Genomic DNA, 21,290 nt, shown 5'->3' on the forward strand with positions numbered 1-21,290 from the left:
TCTGCTTAATAGCAAAGACCCAAGTAAAACATGTGAAGTCATCTATGAATATAATATAATAAACATGACCTCCAAGAAACAGAGTGCACATGGGTCCACAAACATCAGTATGAACAAGCTGTATTTTCGTGTAGCCCGGACTGCACCATCCTTGGGAAAGGAAAAACGATGCATTTTACCCAAAATACAGCCCTCACATATATTTTTCCCCAAAAAGATTACTTCATCAAGTATGAATGGGAACTGCAAGAGCAAGCTCAACTGCAGAAGTACATCATGGCATGCATGAAAGAATAAACCAGCTCAGAAAGAAAGAAGAAAGAAAGAAAGGCTATTAACGTCCACTGGAGACCAAAAGGTCTATGGGACAGCAAGAAACCCTCTAGTACATCTGCTTTAGGCAGGGCACATGGCAACTCCAAAGGAGTGCAAAAAGCAACCCCAATTATTTGGAGTACCTACATGATATTCTGGAAGAGTAAACAGCCAAACATCAGTTTAAGACTGAGAGTCTTTTGGTTTTGATTTAAACTCTCTAATTAGTGCTACCCCTTCACGATAAACTGCCCATTTTCCATCCTTTCTGGCAGCCCTGACTTAGCTAATTCAATTCCCATAATCTTGAGTTGAGTTTGTGTAAGCTCCTCTGCTATCCATATTTTGGTGCCCTTCAGCTTGTAAGATTGTCGAAGAAGCTTGATCCGCATATCTTTTGACTTTAGTGTAAGGATTGCATGACCTCTATAGTGCAAAATAGAAGCTGGCCTGGAGTCGTCGTCATCATCCTGCTCATCATCATTCACCCATTCGATGTTGGGCAAACTTGATTTGATCTTTGTCAATATTTCACTATATGTATCCTCCTCTTTGTACCAATCTTTTGGGAGCCCCCTATTCTAATCTTCAGCGCATTATCACATCTAGCTTCGTGTTCTTTAATCTCTGCTTGGATATCACACTTACTTGCTTTGTTGTCCACTTCCACAAACACTTCCTTCCTAGCAGTTTGTACTTCAGTGTGAACAAGATCTTTGACTGTAGAGACTAGCTACAAGGTAGGGAGGGAATCTTTACAAGATTTTACAGCCTCATCAATTACTGCCTCCTTACTAGGCCCTTCCAAGATGTGAAGTTGGGCCTTTACTTTTGCCAGCTCCAATCGTAGCTCTCTCACTGCCTGTTGCAAATAAAAATCCTGATCCTCTTGCCCGAGGATGGGCCGTTTTGAGCCTTCTTGTTGGTAATTCCGTGCGTATGGAGAGGGTGTCATGGCTGCAACTGTAGAGTACCGAGTCCTGATGGATGTTGAAGGAGTTGAGGGAGTTGAGGGGGACTTGGAGGAGAGGGTAGGCCAATCCATAGTTGGCTGTATGATGAACCCCCTGGCTTAACCTAACCCCCGGGTTGGGTTGGGGGTTTAGCCCAACTCGAGCTTAGGGAGGACTAGAACTAGACTAGGATTAGACTAGACTAGACTAGACTAGGTACGGACGGGAGATATTGAGGATGGAAAGGTGTTGACGGGTAGAGGTACGACTGTTCGGCTATACGGGAGGTACGGGAGAGTATGTACCAAAGGTACGGTTGTACGATTGTACAGATGTACAGAAGAGGTTGTACGGGGATGTACGGCTATACGGAAGGTAGGGGAGAGGCTGTACGGAAGGTACGGTACAAAAGGTACGGAGGTTGTACAGGAGAGAGGTTGTACGGGAGAGGTACGAAAGATACATGGAGGCTGTATGGAAGGGACGGTACTAGTGAGGATGTACGGGAAGGTACGAAAGATACGATGGGAGAGTTACGGAAAGTTATGTACGGAAGGTACGGGAGGTTACGGGAGGTTACGAAAGGAACGGGAGAGCTCAACAAGGTGTAGTAACTAAGCTCAAGAGAAGTTGCCAGGCAGAGAAAGGCAAGAGCAATGAAGGTGGACAGAGATATTTCTAGGTTGCAAGAAGAGATTAACAATGTATCCACAGAAGCAGGAGAAGAATTGGAGGCATTGAGGCATGCACTTACAAAGAAAGAGTATATGGAGTTTAAAAAAAAGAAGGTTCAGACTAGGGGTGTGGAGGCTGAAAATGCCACCTCAACCTTGAAGGAGAATCAGAGAAGAAAGGAGATCCCCTCCAAACTCTTAAAAAAAATGTCCCTCCTAGTAATAGATGCTCTCGAAGATCCCTGCATGATCGCCCAAATGGCCATCAAAGTGTGTATAGTATCAGTCCATATACTAGCCATAGTCTGGGAAGGGTGAACCTGGGAGCTCTCGATCGCCTTCGTACATCTGGCCCACCAAATATGCCAAGCTGAAATACTAGCCAGAATCTCCAAAGATGTGTCTATAGAGGCATGGGCAGCTCTGAAAGGAGTGAAAGGAACCCTTATCCTTCGCTGAAAAAGCATGCTCCCCATTACAACAACGTGAAGCCATATTCTTTCGCGTCTGCTTCCCCTACAACAAGAGTGCTACCAACTCTTAAAAATTGAGGCAATTCTAATTCCCTTGCATCAAAAGGTTGAGAGAGTATAAAAGGAAAGATAAGACTCCAGTAAGGAGTTCAAAGTAATGGTAACAAGCTGTGGTTTGGAATGACCTCATCAATGTTCAAGAGTTGCTCTCGCAAATCTTGAATCCGGGTGACATGTTCCTGCATAGAGTCACCCTCATCCATGTGCACATTATCAAGCTCTCTGCACAAATATGAGACTCTTGTCTCATTACGAGCTTGATACATATGTTCCAAAATATCCGAGGCTTCTTTAGCAGTCCGCCGGCAGGAACTAATATGAGGGACAATAAACCTCTTGATATTCAGTGAAATCAAAGACAAGGCTTGAGCATTACGAGTATCCCACCTCCTTTGCTCAGGAGTAATACTTGTAGGTGCTTGCCCAACCGGGGTAGCTTGTTGTCCTTGTTGCCCACGACCTACACAACCAGCACGATCCCCCCCTTGCTATGGAGGAGTACTTGGTGCTATAGGACGAGGACGGGCCTCATCACCTGTAACATATGTTGGAATCGGAGTCCTAGTGTGTGTGGTCCTAGAGTCTTAGGCCATGTCCTATAGTTGAGTGAGTGTGAAGAGTGTTGAGGCCACTTGTGCCACCTCATGTGGTAGGTGTGATTCCTCCTCTAGATTATAGGATCTAGATTCTCTTGTGTGTGACCTCATCTATGAGGTATCAGTGTGGGAAGATAAGGCTTGCCCAGCCTATAAATGAGGCCATGTACTTGCTACGATTCACCCAACCATCAACATCAGCTATTGTGCCTCAGCTTTTGTCTCCAATCATGTGATGAGTGTCTCTCACCCTCTCCCCATTTTCAACAAATGGTATCAGAGCCTCGTTTCCTACTCCTTCCCGAGCCTCTCCTATGGAGACCTGCTCATCATACTCGTGGAGCTGCTGTCTGAGACCTGCGCCATACACAAAGAGGACGGCGTGACGACATGAACTAAAGAAAGAGCCAGCCATGTTTCTTCCTGACTCTCCCTTGTTGAAGTGCGCTCACTCTCTCCTCTTTCTACCTGCTATCTTCCCTGATGCTGCGCCATTCTGCCCGCCATTTCCTCCTCATTCTGCTCACCACCTTCCTTCTCTTTTTGGTCGTCATCTGCTCGCAAAACAGGCCTGATTTGTTGCTCCTACGCGTGCCATACAGCCTCTGATGCTTGCCTTCCGTTCGTACTGATGGGCCATACTGTCACAACTGCTGCATGAAGGAGCTGATCTATATTGACATGTGCTACTAATACTCACGTTGGATGTTGCGCCCCTTTATCTCTAGTTCTTGCCCAACATATCCTTTGAAGTTGCATCGCTTATCTGCAGCTGTTCATCGCTTATCTCTTGGGCTGATCTCCTGAGTACAGGTCGCGAGGTAGGCAAAGGTTTTCTACGTGGCTGCTCTGCGTTTGCATTCTTCCCACGCTTTCCTCTGCAAACTACCCAGTTCGTGATTACCTATTTTGCAAGCTGGAGTCTAGATTCTGATCTAATGACGTTCCTCTTTCTCTATTTGGAGCTACGCTGTTGATCTTCTTCGTTCGCCTCTCCACATGAGCTCCTACCCAAGCCTCATCATCGACTAGTCTTTAGCCTCAGCATCAGTGTACAAGAGCCCGTATCAGCCCGGACCTATGCCTCTCCATTGACCAGCAAACAGACTGTACAGCCGTACGGACTGTACGGACTGTTGCGCCGTACAAACAAGCCTATTGTCCATACAGCTGGCCTTAAAATATGCGCTATATTCTGCCTACTCTCATGCTCACACTTTTCCAGCCCCTTTCTGAGCCCAAAACCCTAAATTGCGATTTTGAGGATTTTTGCCCCATTTTGGGTGAATTTGTTGGGGCTTTTATCGTCTGAAGCTTCCCTAGTATTGCTAGAACACTATGCTCTAGGAAATTTTGAAAATCCCCAATTTTCTGCAAACCCTAATTTTGCAGCAACCCTAACCCTAAAATTTAGGGCTTTTCTGTTCTGGCATAATTGAAGCTTCTACCATGTAAAATTTAGGCCTATTTTGAAATCTGAGTAAACATTGTAAGGGATTTAGACACTGGCTGTAATAACAGCTAAGACCTTCCCAGCAATGGATAACGAGAGAATCGAAGCTAGAGGGTGTGGGAGGTGCGGGGAGAGGCATGGGAGCGAAGGGAACCTGCTCTAATACCAAATGTTGGAAATGGAAGCGAGAGAACGTGAGAGAATGGAGCTGAAGCAAGCTGGAATGAAATTGCAGCAACAACAATACAAAGCTAGGATAGTCATAGAGATTAAACCCAACTCGTACTAGCTTACAACAGAGAGCTGGAGCAGGACCTACCGCTCCAGAGACACGGCCTCAGACACGGGCTCCCCCCTCTCCAAGGGCTACTCGAGTCCCTTCGGCACCCCGCGCCACCTTTGGCCAGCGGTGGGCTCCGGTCGCGGCTAGGCCCTCTACTCTAGTTCACTCCACCTCTTCGAAGGCTACCCCCTTGAAGCCTCAGGAGGAGACTACTGTTCAGGAGCCTTGTTCGACTCCACCCTTGGATCAGGCTGTACCTTCCTCAGTAGCGCAGGTTGTTGGCACCTCGTCTGCATCACTTTTTGATTAGGATCCAGTACAGGTGCCTCCCTCTTTGGACAGAGGGAAGGGGGTTTTACATTCTCTTCCTGCTTTGGTAGGAATCCTTCGTACCCCCTCCCCAGGACTGGCTCAGCGGAACTCATTTTTCGCTTTGGAGGACCTCTCTAGCCTCCCAGATGATGATTTTGTACCCTCTACTTTGGGAGAGCCAGTTATCGACATCCCTATTGAGAGATCCTTCTCTCTCTGACCTGTGGACTTTCCTCCCCTCGGACCTCGTGTGTATGGCAGGAGGTCTGCTTCGGTAGAGGCTTCTGTTTCCGCCACCAGGTCGGGTAAGGTATGCCGATGAGGATAGCCAGTTGGAATATACAGGGATTGGGCGGCATCCCTCATCGCCGTCGCAGACAGCTAATCAGGAATCAGCTCTATCTAGGTGTTTCAGGTGGTTCCCTAGACATTCTTTTGCTTCAGGAACACAAACTGGATATCAGAGATTGCTCCAAGTCAGGTAAGTTGCTCTCAGGCCGGACATTTTGACTTCCTGCCTTGGGAACCAGAGGAGGTACATGCATTTCAGTTTCAGACTCTATTCTCCCTCTGGTCATTGGACACGGTACCATAACCCCCTCCAGGGCCCAGTGGGTTTTACTTCTGATTGACGGACGTAAGGTTGGTTTCCTCAACCTTTATGCTCCGAACTACAGAGGGGACCGTGTTTTGTTTTGGAAAGAGTTGCTCTCGTGGGCTGACATTGCGGATTCGTGGATTATTGGAGGTGACTTCAACATGATTGAAGCACCTTCTGATAAGAAAGGGGGCAGAGAAGGGCTGCCAACTGCCCTCGCTGGATTTTCACTTCTGCCCCTCTCAGATCTCCTGCCTCTCCTCTCATGACTGCCATCTTGAAAGCTTGGGGGAGCCTCAGGAACACTCTTCGAAAGATTCCACCTTCTACCGTCGAAGAGATTGATAGGCAGCCGATCATTTGGAATGATAGTATTCTTGACGAGCATGCCAGACCACTAGGCACTTCCCATTATATGCAGTGGTCTAAATGAGAGAGAGGCCCCGCCTACACAGTAGGCACTTGGAAAGCTTTTATCAGGCTACCTGAGGATCAGAGACTGCAGTCCGTGAGTCACCTCAGAGGGGTAGCACGCACGATTCAGCAGATAGGTGCAGCCATGCCGGTGGAATGGACAGTTGAGGTGCCTATTACTTCCACCACTTGGATGGGGGCTTTTTCGAGGACATCAGTTCCTTTATAGGTGATCGCTCTCCGAGGTCTCGGGGAAGACGCACTGGTCTTTGACGTTGGGGATGGAGGTTTACTCTCTACATCCAAGAATGGCATTCTTCTTGAGGTTGCCTTTCAGCCTGTCAGGATTGCTGGTTTTGTGGACCATGGAGTGGGCTTGCAGTGGTACTTAGACCCCGACCTCTGCTCTTGGCCTTGGGATCTTGGAGGTTGTGGTTATATGGAGGTGCACCTATCAGGTGCTTGCACTGGGACCCAGGAGAGTGGGAATCGATAGATCATGGGCACCGAGAGAGGGGGATTCCCTTCTTTTGTTTCACGGTTGGTAATGCCAGGAGGTTTCAGCTGAACAGTAGGGGTTGGATTCCCTCGAGAGCCCCCCATTGGGAAAGCTTCTTCATCACTGCAGATTTGCGTAGAAATTTCTGGAGGAGGCTCTGGAAATCCCTCAGAAATAGAAAGATCACTCTTTTCTTTTGGCTTTCTATTCATGGAGGGATTGCAGTGAGCCTGTGGAGATCACGATTTGGGGCTGATCGCACTTGTCCTCGATGTCATTGTGCAGAGGAGTCAGTGCGACATTGCCTTTGGGACTGCAGTCAGGCGAGGACTGTTTGGAAAGGGGTTGCTCGGATACTCAGCATCTTTCACACTTCCCCTTTCTTCATGACTTGGGGCTCGGTCGAATGGTTCTCTTACTGGGCCCCAGGTGTTTTATGAGGGTGAGCCTTCTTCTTGGGCACTCTCGGTCCGCCGGCAGGTGATAGAGCCCTGCTCTCTGCAGGATGTACCACTTACTCCCTTCAGAGCTTCTCATGTTTCAGTGGACACCTCTTGGGAGATTCTGGCTAGCATTTCCTCCTAGCACATTTGGAGAGCCACATGTACTGAGGCCTTGGATGGCACCCAGATACACCCATTACAGGTGTTCACGGGTATTTGGACTGACACGGTTCACACTTTGATAGCCATATGGGCTAGCATGCAGGGCCCTTCACTATATTTCTTCGAGTTTGGAGGGGTTCTCCCTTTTTCTCGGAGGTTTCTACCGGACTAAGATGGCACTATCAGCCTTAATCCTTTCTTTTTGGCTCTTGAGCTTGTCGTGCATTGCATGATGTATCCCGTATGGAGCTTGCTCTAACGGTTTTTCTTTAATACTTAATTGAAGTCTCTTTTTGCAAAAAAAAAAAAAAACTATGGTTAAAAGATGTGTGGTGACCAGCTCACCCACAAACTCAAACTCTAACTAAGATTAGGGGTAAAAAACCTTAATAAAGGGAAAAAGTGCCCCTAGCCCCTCATTACATAACATTGGCCACTGCCTTATATAATGCTCTCTGTGGCTGTCCTACGAGAGCTATGATGACATTGATCACATAGAGAATGAAAAAAATGGGCCTGTAATTTCTTGAAACAAAAAAGGTCTGATTTCACCTTCATGTCAAATGTCCGAAAGAACGCATCTATCTTGTTATGCCACAACCTGAGTGTCCATTGAAGTTCCAAAAGGGACTATTGACACTTACAAATTGTTCCTTCTACAATAAGTCAGCTGGCTACTCCATATAGTTCTCTTCATTCAAGTCTCTATTTAAGATGGATTATTAGACACTGCAAAACTTGCCCCTTCTTTTTTGGAAATACCCATGGATAATTGCATTTGTCAATGAAGATCACATCCATGTTAACTTGGGGGATTTTAAGTATAACCCCTTTGCTTTGCTCATAGTAACCAATAAGCTGATTTAGAATAGTCACAATTGTGGTGCTTTAGGGTAGTCCTCTAGCACTCGGCTCCACGTTGATCCTCCTCTCACTTGTCTCAGTAGGGTTCTACCTAGTGAAGGAGATAGGAAGGTCACATCTTTATTCATCAAATCCCCCGATCTTCTATGTTGACAATTGGGCATAGGAGAAAGTTGACACTATTTTTACCGACCCATAAGTCTCCACTTCGGGTGGATGTTGAGCCAAATCCACTCTACCAGTAGTATCAAGATTTCAAATGCCTTGTATGCAAAGGAGGGCCTTTTAGAGATAGCTTTACAGATTTGAGTATCTCATATGCAAGCTCAGGTGTGTTCACCTCCAGATGTGGCGGAGTGACTTTATTCATCACACTACTAGTACTAGAAGACATGATACTTTGAGACATGAGATTGGTATGCGTCAGCAAAAGCAGCTTGCAAAGCAACAGATCCTTCGATTCAGAAGCACTTCGCAGCAGCAAGGACCCAATAGTAGGTACCTTTGGTTAAGAGAGTTGAGTTTGCCACTCACAAGAGTCTTTTTCCTAATGTTTCTCAAGTCTTTTTCCTAATGTTTCTCAAATGGTTGACTTTGATGGGGTTTTGCATTTAGATCCTAATGCTATCATGCATATTACTTCATATTTGTAATATGCCTCCCTTCTCACTGCAAACCTTTACACTCTTGCTAGAGATGATGGCAGGCAGAGGGTTTTGTCTGAAAGTAGATGTGAAAGCTTTCCTTGATGCACCTTTCACCAACCTAGAATTCAAGACTGCTCTTCTTGCACTTCACAAGGGCAAATCCCCTGGTTCACATGGGATGCCCCCTCTTTCTTCATTACTTTTTGGGGCATGATTGGTGATCTTATCATTTAAGCTCTACAAAGCATTTGGAACTCTGGTTCTCTGATTAATTCAGTTGGAAAGGGTCTCATTCAACTTATGCCCAAGAAAAGAGGGGGGGGTTACCCAATGGAGGCCCATTACTCTCTTAGGCACTTCGTATAAGACCTTGGTAAAGGCAATCAGCTTATGGCTGTTGCCCTTCCTCACAGATATTTTTGGTCTGAAACTTCCCCTCAGGCAGGTTGAGGAGCTTCTGGATGGTGAGCTTCCAAATGACACCGTTGTTTTGCCTCTCACCAAACTCTCTTCTCCTTTAGCATAGCCTCAGATGAAAATAAAAAAACCAGAAGAAACAATGATATCGAAGAATGTTTTTAGGAAAATGTCAATTCTAAAGAAATGAAAAAGATCCACAATTCCAAACCCGCATAAATAAATTATGTGGGGAGGATACTCCAACGAACCTAAAACTAAACACATCAAAGGGGTAAAATAGATGGAACGGGATTAAACTAACAAAAAGAAGTAATCATACCAGCAAAGCAGCTGGATCATTGCACCCTTTTCCTTCTCATCACATAAGATCTCAATAGAACCAATGGACACATTTAAGATAAAAGCTGAAAATCACTGTCTATATATGACAGTTGAGGAGGTTCCCTTGACTACTTATCTAGATAATTGTTATAGCACTATCATACTTTGTTTTAGCCTCAACTCGACCAGAGAATATATATTCAACTTAGTTCCAAAATTCAACATTATAGGACAGATTCTTCAGTATTTTAAAGCCCCGAATCCTCCTTGTCATGCTACTCACTCTCTCTGCTATTTTTATTTTATTTTTTTTCATAGAAAAGACTTCTATTAAGTATGAAAGCAGCTCCAAGAGCAATCCTTAAGGAAGAAGTACATCATGCAAGGCATGAGAAAGAACATCCTAAAATGGCAAAACCAAGCTCATGCAAGAGAGCTATAAAAAACCAAGGCTGAGGCTGAAAGTACCACCTCAACCCTGCAGAGGACTGCGGGAAAAATGGGGAGTTCTGTGCTAATTCTATGACTTTACCACTAACCTTCGAGGAAGCCGCCGAATCACAGCATCATCAAGATCAAAAGGGCGATTGGTGGTGGCCAGAACAAGAATTCTCTCACTTTCTTTAGATTGAAGACCGTCCCATGCAGCCATGAGCTCATTCCTAACCCTCCTTGAGGCTTCATGCTCAGAGGCATCACCACGAGCTCGAAGAATGCTGTCCACCTGCACAAGATAAATGAATGAGAATGCTAGGATAGCTTCCTGTATCAAGCAAGATAAGCTCTCAATTAATCATGCTGAATGACCTCATCAATGAATATGATTGCGGGTTCAAGCTTTCTAGCCAGTGTAAACAGGGCCCTTGCAAGCTTCTCTGCATCACCAAACCACTGCGAAAATACGAGGACACTGCTCATTTCATGTGTTTATGAAAACAACAAAACCTGGTGGAGAAACTATGAATATGATTACATACCTTGGACGTGATGTTAGACGTATTAATACTCATGAAATTCGCACCAGCTTCAGTTGCAACAGCTTTAGCAAGAAGAGTCTTCCCTGTGCCGGGAGGACCAAACAACAGGACTCCTTTACAGGGCTGCAAAAATGTAAAACATACAATAATAATCCAGGATTGTCAAAAAAACCAGCAATCTCATAACCTGTACATTTTATATTTTATATTTTTAAGTGTTTTCAAAAAGCCTTCTGATATACTGAAACTACATTTTTAAATTTCGATTTTTATGTTTTCAAAAGGTATGTTTAGGACAAGCTTGATATTCTTATGAAACTTCACGAGTAGTTGCACGGACTTGACTGACCAGAGGAAGTATAATAATCAGGTGTGTCAAGGTAATACGGACCAAATTCTACCTAGAAACAACAGAACAAACCATTGCGAGGGTCAATTCCTTAGAGAAGAAACCTTTAATCTCTTTGCGCTGTGTCATGCACAAAGCCCTCTATAATTTCTTCCAAATTTGAGAAGCTCAGCAACACCCGTTTTGGTTTTCTGATGATCAGAGGTTGCAGATTGTGGAGGCTGTCTTCTAGCCCAGAGATGTTTTAAGGCAGTGTCACTTACCAACGAGAGCACATATTCTCTTGTAACCAAATGTCCACTTTTCTTTTGCATGACAAATGAAAAATCCAAGCTATATAATTTGGCTTGCCACAAACCTTTGAGGCTGTAAACACAAAAGCCAAATTATGAAACTCGCCACAAAAACATTCCAAATCATTTGGTGGCAGGAAAGGTTATGGGCTCTTTGCTTGTCTTCAAGCTTATGCTAGATCATGCCATCTTTGAATAGACCTTATCATCTAGCTCAAGAAGTGCTGTTATCTCCAAATTCATTGAGCTCAGTTGAACCTTGTGCTGACTGAAGGACAGTTGATGCTAGGCAACTTGAAACATAAGAAAGCCTCCATCAGAGAACATGTAACATTGACAAACGTTGAGAGATTGTAGATTAAGATGGTGAGGTAGGTATTTCTAGGCAGGGAATGGATGCAAGATAGATCCGTTTATAGACGACTGCTGGACTAGTAAGACTGGAAAGAACAATCAAACCTCTCTCTGTAGAATTGTTGCTGTTAAAGGTTGATTTAAAATTGTATGAAGTTCCACGGCACCAAGGTAGGGACTTGTATTTCAACTTCAGCCACCATTCTCTCTCGTGGTTGGCCATGGTACGTTTATTCCATCTAGGGATCAGTGGCTTAAGATCCTGCTAGATGGACCTAAGATCGGATTCCTCAACATTTATGCTTCTAATAACGGAGGGGAATGAATGGGTGGCATTCATTCTCTTGACAGAGCTTTGATGTCCTTATTTCTATACTTAGACTGCACCACTGGACACCTATGGGAAACTAATTGCAAAGGATGGGTAAATCCCTGACTTGTTAGTGATGCTTTCCTTAGACAAAAGTGCAAAGCATTGTCTTTAGTTGTACACTTAGAAGAGGCACATCTTCCTTACAATTTGTCAATTCCTTTCAGTCGCCCCTCGAAAATCAATCACTTTGAGTTAAGAATGTACATTAACTACAATAGGCCATGCACTACTTTATTAAGCTTATCCCATTGACTGAATATTTTCTACAGAGTCCCACCATTGAGACGTATATTTTCTTTAGGGACATTCTTCATACATCTCCTTATGAAGAAGGATATCTCTAGCATATTCTTTACAAGATCTGTCCATTTTAAGTCACATTCGACGAGAGTAGAATAAGGTCACAAAGATTTTATCATTAAAATTGGCGAGAGTTTATGCACCCCCTGAAATGAGATATATGTTTTGGAGACTCCTAGGAAACCAGAGACACATTAGGAAAATTCCTCAGGATATGGGATTGTGGTATTTTCTTTAAGCTTATATTGTTTGGTATGAGATTACATCCCACCCCTTTGTGAGACATGGTACAGTTCACTGTATTTTCAAGGTAGTGGCTCCCATATGTATTGGATCCTAACGTCCCATGGTGGTATGTAATTAGCCCACAAAAGAGGTTCTATATTTCCCAAGTGTCAAATTTTCTCACCTTGTCACCACGTGCACCCAATTCAAGAATTTTGGGCACTGATGGGGAAGCTCCTTGTTGTAGATATTTTCCCTTTTTTTGCATATTCCCGGGCCAACATCCTACAAACAAGCCTGATATGTACAATTCTGCCCACAAGTAGCTAAATGATATGAAAATTGACATTGCCGGTAGAAGAAGTAAGAGAGAGCGAGTTTTAAGAAATATTGTAAAGTAAAGGATAAGAACTATATGACATGCATCTCATTAAAGATAACTATCCATTCAAAGTGTAATTCTCATTTTGAATTTAACCAGCCCAGTGGCAGTAGTTTGTGGGCAGAACAAGTGGGTTTCCAAATAAAGCACAAGGCAGATGGCATCATTGATAGGTAAAAGCCCAAGGTTGTTGCAGAAGCCTACTCACAAGAGAAAGTTTTATTACTTAGAGAGGCCTACCAATAGCATACCACTACATTGCGAAAGCGATAAAAATTTAAATCTACCTTTGTCAAGATGGAGAGACTTGTTACTTGTCATAAATGTAGAATTTAAACCTAGCTTTGTCAAGATGGAGAGAAGTAAATATCGTGATCATAAGTTTTTTCTTAAGATGGGAGAGCAGTTGAGGCCAAATTTGAAACTTCTCCAGCAGTAGTTAAAGAATAACTTACTTGCCACTCAGGGCTCCTGGGCCTTAACATTGATTCCATGCATTGCCTCGAAAGCTACTAAAAAATAGTTATAAACACCAAGAACTCAAATTCGTTGTCACCATGAGACAACTCCTCAATCCAACACTGTTGAATACTACCTATATAGTATCTACTCACCACGGTTTGTTCAAGGTGACACATTTCTGGATGCTCCATTCCCTTTTTTATATAGTGCATGTGCCACATGCATAAATTTTAAGAATCAAGGAGAAAATTTCATAATACAAAGGATGACAACAACATTATTACGACAACGCAAAAGAGATCTACCAAATCTCCATTCTCAAATCAAGCCAATTACACCAAGATAGTAGGGAAGATCTCATTTAGTCGATTTGGCCGTCTTCTCGGAAATGAAAATTTTGTACTTAACTTTTTATTCTGGACTAGTGTGCACATCATTTGAGCCTTCAAAGTTCCATCATGCACCATCACCCAAAAAACACACACAAAATACATATTTTGTCTCCATAAAGCTTAAGGATCAGAAGCATGAGGCTTCAGTCCTTCCCTATACTGTGTAGTAGACTATAGAGACTAGACTCCTGATTTTGGAGTAGGGTCTAATTTGTTCAATGTTACATCATACGCATAAATTATCGCATGGCATTGAATAGTTTTGCATTTCGCTTTATGGGCTTCATAGTCACTTGCCGCTTTAATGATCTCTAGATTAACCATCGTATTTTCTGTAATGCATACTACATTTAAAAAAAGACCTTTAAACTATAGACAAAAAACAGTGATCCAGTTAAACAAGTGCACACCTTTCTAAGGTTTCCCTTCTTGAATAGCTCTGGTCGTTTCAAGGGGAGAATAATGAGCTCCTTCAGCGTGTTCTTCACGTCCTCAAGAGCACCTATTTGATCAAAACCGATTCCAATGTCTCTAGCACGAACCACTGATGTCGCGAGTTCACTTTCATATTCATTCTCCGCCAAAGCCTGGATGTATGGAGACAGACAACCAGAAACTGTTCAATCTCCATTGACAAATGGAAAAGCAAAAGCTCCAATGGGAGTAGCCAGCAAATACCTTCACATCTGTTGACTTATCACTGACACTCGTCTCTATAACTCTGAATCTTGACAGTGCTTTCTCCAAGCTGCAAAGGAGAAATCTGTTAGTTATGTTTCCATACCTCCAGTATAGACATAATCTAAAATGCACTAAAGTTAGAATAATCTGTAGCTAAACAACGTTGTTCCTAACCAACCTGCAAACAAAATGACAAAATGGTCCATGAGAGGCTTACCTTTCACGTGAAAGACATAGACTCTTCCCTTTCTGTTGTATGATGCCATCATTCAAACATATATTTCTAGCCCATCCAACAATCTTTTGAGCATCTGCAAAAATAGATGTGCTTATGAAAGGCATGCCAACATCACAAACCACTATTGAAAAAAAATCCCAAGGAGGCATCCACTTTCCAAACGCCAATATTAATACTCATTTCCTTGTTCTTACAAAATGCAAAGCTACTCAAATAAGAGCTGTACCTGCCCGAAAACAGTCTTTCAAATCAAAACAAAAATAGATTTCTATGCTGAAAAACAAAGCGAGAACTGAGAGGAGGATTCGCCCCTCCTCTTTGGGTCCAAAAATTAACATTGAGCATAAAATCTGAACCATTCTCAAATGCATTTGAAACCTCTTTGCACATTCAGCACTATCTTGATGTAATTTCACTAAATCTGTACTTCCAACGATGGAAGATGGAAGTTCAGAAAAGCTCGGAGCAAATAGCGAATTAAGTATTTAGACTAGGGTGCCGTGGTCTATGATGTTCACTCTTGGGGCAGGTTGTCCAGGTCTACAGATGAGGATATAATTATGGATGTTGCTTTTCAGGCTGTTAGGGTTGTAGGTCATGTGGAGCAGTGCTTTTTGGCTTCAAAATCATACCTACACGCTAACCCCGATCACATTCCCTTGGGTTCATGGTAGGCTTTCAGTGGGATGGAGTTGATAGATGCACGGCATCGAGAGATAAGCCTCCCCTTTAGCTAATGCTAGCAAATTTCACCTCAGCCTTACACACGGGGGGCCCACCAGAGCTCCTCGTTGGAAGAATTTTCAGATTTCTACTAACCTGCAGACAGCCTTTTGGAAGAGACTCTGGAAATCACTCTTTTCTTTTGACAATCTATCAAGATGCGGATTGCACTAAACCTGTGGAGGTTCATGTTCGGGGTAGCCTCTATTTGTCCTCGTTGCCCCTCTAATGAGCAGTCTAAACAACATTGTTTATGGGACCAAAAACAAGTAAAGTACATTTGGAAGGGGATTGCTAGTAAAATTGAGCACTTTTGTTCATTCTTCGTTCTGCATTACCTGGGGCTCAGTGGTTTGGCTCTCTCTTTTGGAGCCTCAAGTGTTTTATGAGAGACATGACTCTTCTTGAGTTCTTTCGTCCGATGACATATAGTTGAGTCATGCTCTCCAGATGATGTTCCCGGCTCTGCTTACAAACCTGCATATGCCTTGGAGGATACTTCCAATGAGATTCTGGGAGGCATTTCAGCATGGCATATTTGCAGATCCAACTGCACAAAGCCTTTGGATGGCTCCCAAATCCACCCTTCACACACATTGGCAAGTATTTGGACAGCTGTTGTACACACCTTGATGGCCATCTTAGTGAGCATGCAAGGATCTTCTCAGGGCTCCTGCTAGGAGGAGGAATTTGTTTGGAGAGTGAAGTGGCTCCTGGTTTTTCTCCGAGTTGTCTACAAGGTTTAGGTGGCACTTTAAGCCCCAATCTTGGACTTTTTCTAGCTCTCTTCGATGAGCTTGTTATTTGCTTCTTTCTTGGAAAAAACAAGTATAGAATCAAGCAGCACCGTGTGCGATTCCCGCCTTGCCAATCCTGACCTCTTGTGTCGAAATGGCTCTAGAACCAATCCATGTCCTCAACTAAAAATTAATCATTTCTTTAAGGTCTACTTCCACTTTATAGCTAGGCCCTTCTGGACATGACATACCTGCACGCACCTTAATCTAACAAAGCCTTTGTACCTTTCAACTTTGTCATACACAAGCATGTTCATCTTGAGTGCTGCATATTCCCTATGATTAAAGAATCAAAATTTTCTAAGCCCCCGTTGATTTTCATAATACTACCAAACTTTTGAATTAAAGAATCCGAAGTTCGTGCCTCTATCATGTCTTGTTTCAATATTAATCAACAATAAGAAAGAAAAACTTCAAGCAACACAGTAAACTACTCTCTCTCTCTCTCTCTCTCACACACACACACACACACACTTTTTTTTTAATAGTGAAATCTTTGAGTGCTTTATATTACAAGATAGCTCTAGAAAAAAACTGGTAAGCTGAAATTGTACATCAAGCGAAAAATGTCCATGTAGGACAAATATACATCCTGATCTATGCACTGAGTTTGCAAACAAGTGAAGAGCGATTGTTGAAAAGAATGACGGAAGAAAACAAAAGTAGAAAAAACTGGATCACCAAAGAGTCTGTGATTCCTAGCCACACACACACTTTTTTTTTTTGGGTGAAATCTTTGATTGATTATATTATATGAGTAGCAACCTCAAAAAAGGTGCTACAATTACATCAACTGAAAATTTCAGTATATGCCAAAAAGAACTCATGATCTATGCAGCGGGTCTGCAAGCAATCAAAGAAAGATTGCTGCAGAGAATGCCTAAAAAAGCCAAACAGAGAGAAAGTATGATCACCAAAGACTTTACAATTCCTATATGTCCATAAAGTCCATAGTGCCCAGTAGCGAACCCAAATGAAGAAAAGATGAAACTCCGGTCTGGATGGATGAAACCCAAATAGCCAGAAGAACTTCCCAACGGAACAGATGGGAATCTCGCTCGCAGGCGCTATCGAAGCAGATCGAAAAACTCACGAGAGCACGGACAATGTCAAAACAAGTGAGGCATAGTCTCCGAAGAAGCAGAACATCTATGGCAAAGTGCAGGAGCAATGTATCGATGAGCTAATAGCTGTCTCGATGGAAACACTCCCAAAAGAACTCACCAAAAGAAAACATGTTGCCTAAGCGGTACATTATAGGCCCAAAGTTGCTGTAATCTATTCCTCCACCACTTGGTTGGGAGATGCATTCGCCAAACAGAATCACCTCTCTCTAAAACCCAAGGTTGAGGCAAAAGGATTTTATACAATGTAGGTACAGTAATCTGAGATAGCCTCAAAGGACGAGAAGAGGACCCTGCAAAAGTCAAAGTCCAATCTTCCAGCCGGTCCTGGAGTTCCAAAGGAGAAATCGGAACAAAAGGCGAAAGCATAGAAGTAAGTTGTTGCCACAAAGGACGATAATGAGAGCCCAATCCATATGTAGTGGCTGCTAGAGAAAAGGGGAGCACAATACCAGCATCATCTATAACATCAGCAACTGAGGTAATGCCTTTAAACGAGACAAAGTAGGAACGTCGAGGTTCCTGTAAAGCCAAGGGAGGCTGAGAGACTTTCGACCAGTGAATGCTTTCAGCTCTCAAAGAATTCCCAAGCAAAGATTGTCGTCCATTCCATTCCAGATGAGAAAGAACATGCTTCGAATCAAGAAGCAAGTGGGAGACAAAAGGGCATCCAGGCAAAGTGCCATCAGTGCAGTCAAAAAAGAAATCCCAGTGATCGAGTTATCAATGACCAAACGTAAAAATACTAATATGAGTGACCAGAGTCCTAATCATCAGAGCCCAAGGCTGATCACCTTGCAGAAATTGCAGCAACATTTTTCCCCCATGGGTAAGAATATGCACATAAATATCCATGATGTTCAATCCACCATGCATCTTGGGAGAACAAATGTGATGCATCGAAAGCAGCCTGAGACTTTTTCTGCCATGTTTGGATCGCCAGAAGATTTCCATAAAAACAAACATGAAAGATGTAAGATCTGCCTTAGTGAACATCATCAATCGTAAGTAAAATTAAATATATGCCACAAGGATGGACTGCACTATTCGAAGACGAACGTGCAAAGGCCAGGTTGCCAATTTCCAATACTCAAGATTTTTCTAAAGCTTAGCCAAAACCCAATCAGTTTGTTGTCGGCGAGTGAGTTCCCACCCCAAAGGGTAACCAAGATGACGAACAAACTGAGTGGATGGAATGATATCCCCGGGCCATAATAGACTATGCTAGTCTTTGGAATAAAAAGGGAGCAGCTTAGACTTCTGAAAATTAAACACAGAGGGCCTGCATCAAGGCACCAAGATCATGGCGCGTATTCTCTGGGGTAAAGAAAGAATCATCAGCATAAGCTTGAGCAACCATGCTGCGATTAGCATCCCATTCCAAGCCATGAAGTGATCCTGTAGCCACAAGATGATCAATATATTACAGCATAGGATGAGTAGCAATGGCATACAGTAAAGCACTGAGAGGGCATCCTTGGCGGACCAAACAACGAAGAGTCCACTCATCAGAGATATCCCAAGAAATAATGCAAGCCGCATTGCCAACTCTGTAAAGCCAGTAAATAACCTGCTGCATTTTTGGTCCAAACCCCAAAGCTCGCATAGTTTGCGAGATGAAATCCCATTGAATTGTGTGAAAAGCTTTTGTAATATCTACCTGCAAGAGTAGAACATCCTGCTGCATGTATTTGGCATATTCAATCCCAATATAAGCATTGGCAATGTTATCTGTGATATGGCGACGTGGAACAAAGCCATATTGGGAGGGATGCAATCCATCATGCAAATAAGCTTTAATCCGATCAACCACCATTTTGGCAATGATCTTGTAAATGACTGGCATGAGCGTAATTGGCCTCCAATCACCAAGTGAATCACATAGCTACTTTTTTGGAATCAGCTTGAGAAGACCCTTTTTCCATGACATAGGCATCTCCTGATTTTGCCATGCTGTATTTACCATTTGCAGCAAGGTGAATTTAAGAAGATCCCAGAATGCAAGAAAAAATTCAACAGTGAGACCATCCCATCCTAGAGATTTTCATCTACCACAGGATCTCAATGCATCAGACAATTCCCTTTCAGTGAAGGGATGTTCAAGTTCCAAAGCTTGAGCATCAGACAGAATTGGATGAATATGCTGTAAAAGAAGTTGACATGCAGACACGACCCGAGAAGAAAGAGTATCCAGATGCCCAAAATGAGTGGAGAAGTGTTGCACACATAAATCAGCAAGCTCTAAACGAGATGTTGACCAAGAACCATCAGGCATCCGGATCCGACAGATATTGGTAGCCTATCTTTTGTAGTGTAAACTCTTAAAAAATTGCTTGGAAGAGCAGCCTTTATCAAAAAATGCCCGTTGTCTCGATCGCGTTTCCCATTTAGCAAGCTTTCTGCGATCATTGGATTGAAGAGAGGATTGAGCCTGACATAAGAGCATGCTTTCCTCTGAAGACAAAGGGCGAAGATGAGCAAGCTCAGTCAAACTCTGACAAGTAAATTTGGCATGTGCTATAGTCTCCCTTGTGGCTTGCATATAGGATTTGCCATAATCTCGAATAACTGCTTGCATCTGAGCAACAAAAGCCTGCCAGGCATAATCCAGACCAATGCATATCTGACGAGAGAGAGGCTGAATAGCATCAGAGACCAAGGCTTTAAAGTCAGCATGCTCCAGATAACTATTATTAATCAGCAAAAGCCTTCGGCAAGGCAATCTATCAGTGGGAAATTCATGTAAGGAAAGCCTCAACCAAACAGGAGCATGATCCGAATGTGTGAAAGCATGATCAACCCAAGCGTGCCCGATAAGAAGATTGAGCATTATGCTGAAAGGTATAGCCCAAAAGCATGGGCTGTAATTCCTTCCAAAGATCAACCAGGTGCAATTGAAGCAAGAAATCAGACCATGCCTGTGTTTCAGAAGCCAACATATGAGTGTGGCCTGAGGTGTTGTTACCCGATTGAGGGATTGAGGGACATTATTAAAGTCACCACAAATGAAGGCATGTTGTCGCCATGGGTAAGTATGCATGGCAGCCCAGATCAAAGCTCTATCACGAGAAGACTGAGGGGCATAAACCGATGTAAATTCAAAAATTTTCCCTTGAACAAGGCATTGAATAATAATCCATCTACAATGGCGATCATTGAGAGCCACAACAGGTTGAAGGTCGTGCTTTACCAAAAAAGCCACACCAGAAAAGGACTGCTCTTCTTCTAGAGGTTGCCTTTCAACCTGTCAGGATTGTTGGTTTTGTGGACCACGGAGTGGGCTTGCAGTGGTACTTAGACCCCAACCCTCTGCTCTTGGCCCTGGGATCCTGGAGGTTGTGGTTATACGGAGGTGCACCTATTAGGTGCTTGCAGTGGGACCCAGGAGAGTGGGAATGGATAGATCATGGGCAGCGAGAGGGAGATTCCCTTCTTTCGTTTCACGGTTGGTAATGCCTGGAGATTTCAGCTGAGCAGTAGAGATTGGATTCCCTCTAGAGCCCCCCATTGGAATAGCTTCTTCATCACCGCAGATTTGCGTAGGAATTTCTAGAGGAGGCTCTGGAAATCCCTCAGAAATAGAAAGATCACTCTTTTCTTTTGGCTTCTATTCATGGAGGGTGCAGTGAACCTCTGGAGATCACGATTTGGGACTGATCCCACTTGCCCTCGTTGTCATTCTGCAGAGGAGTCAGTGCGACATTGCCTCTGGGACCGCAATCAAGCGAGAATTGTTTGGAAAGGAGTTGCTCGGATACTCAGCATTTTTCATACTTCCCCTTTCTTCATGACTTGGGGCTCGGTCGCATGGTTATCCCTTACTCGTGGGCCCCAGGTGTTTTATGAAGGTGAGCCTTCTTCTTGGGCCCTTACTCGTGGGCCCCATGTGTTTTATGAAGGTGAGCCTTCTTCTTGGGCACTCTTGATCCGCTGACACGAGATAGAGCCCTGCTCTCTTCAGGATGTACCACATACTCCTTTCAGAGCTTCACATGTTTTAGTGGACACCTCTTGGGAGATTTTGGCTAGCATTTCCTCTTGGCACATTTGGAGAGCCAGATGCACAGAGGCCTTGGATGACACCCAGATACACCCATCACAGGTGTTCACTGGTATTTGGAGTGACACTGTTC

The 21,290-nt window shown here is 43.6% G+C and overlaps 1 protein-coding gene across 6 annotated transcripts in view; it reads right to left on the reverse strand.

Moving 5' to 3' along the window:
- The window catches only part of LOC147886454 (uncharacterized), a 225,903-nt gene that overhangs the window by 13,350 nt on the left and 191,263 nt on the right, over window positions 1-21,290 (reverse strand). For all 6 annotated transcript variants that reach the window (XM_087395193.1, XM_087395191.1, XM_087395192.1 and 3 more), the window contains exons 15-20: window positions 14,493-14,586; window positions 14,273-14,342; window positions 14,005-14,181; window positions 10,465-10,587; window positions 10,295-10,378; window positions 10,027-10,211 (exon numbers count right to left, since the gene is read on the reverse strand). In XM_087395193.1, the coding sequence (XP_087251319.1) occupies window positions 10,027-10,211; window positions 10,295-10,378; window positions 10,465-10,587; window positions 14,005-14,181; window positions 14,273-14,342; window positions 14,493-14,586 (733 nt within the window). The remainder of the gene's footprint in view (window positions 1-10,026; window positions 10,212-10,294; window positions 10,379-10,464; window positions 10,588-14,004; window positions 14,182-14,272; window positions 14,343-14,492; window positions 14,587-21,290) is intronic.

Source organism: Dipteris shenzhenensis, chromosome 24 (assembly GCF_047967505.1).
Source record: "Dipteris shenzhenensis isolate YYH24624 ecotype China chromosome 24, Dip_SZ_1.0, whole genome shotgun sequence".
In the NCBI taxonomy this organism is placed as follows: Eukaryota; Viridiplantae; Streptophyta; class Polypodiopsida; order Gleicheniales; family Dipteridaceae; genus Dipteris; species Dipteris shenzhenensis.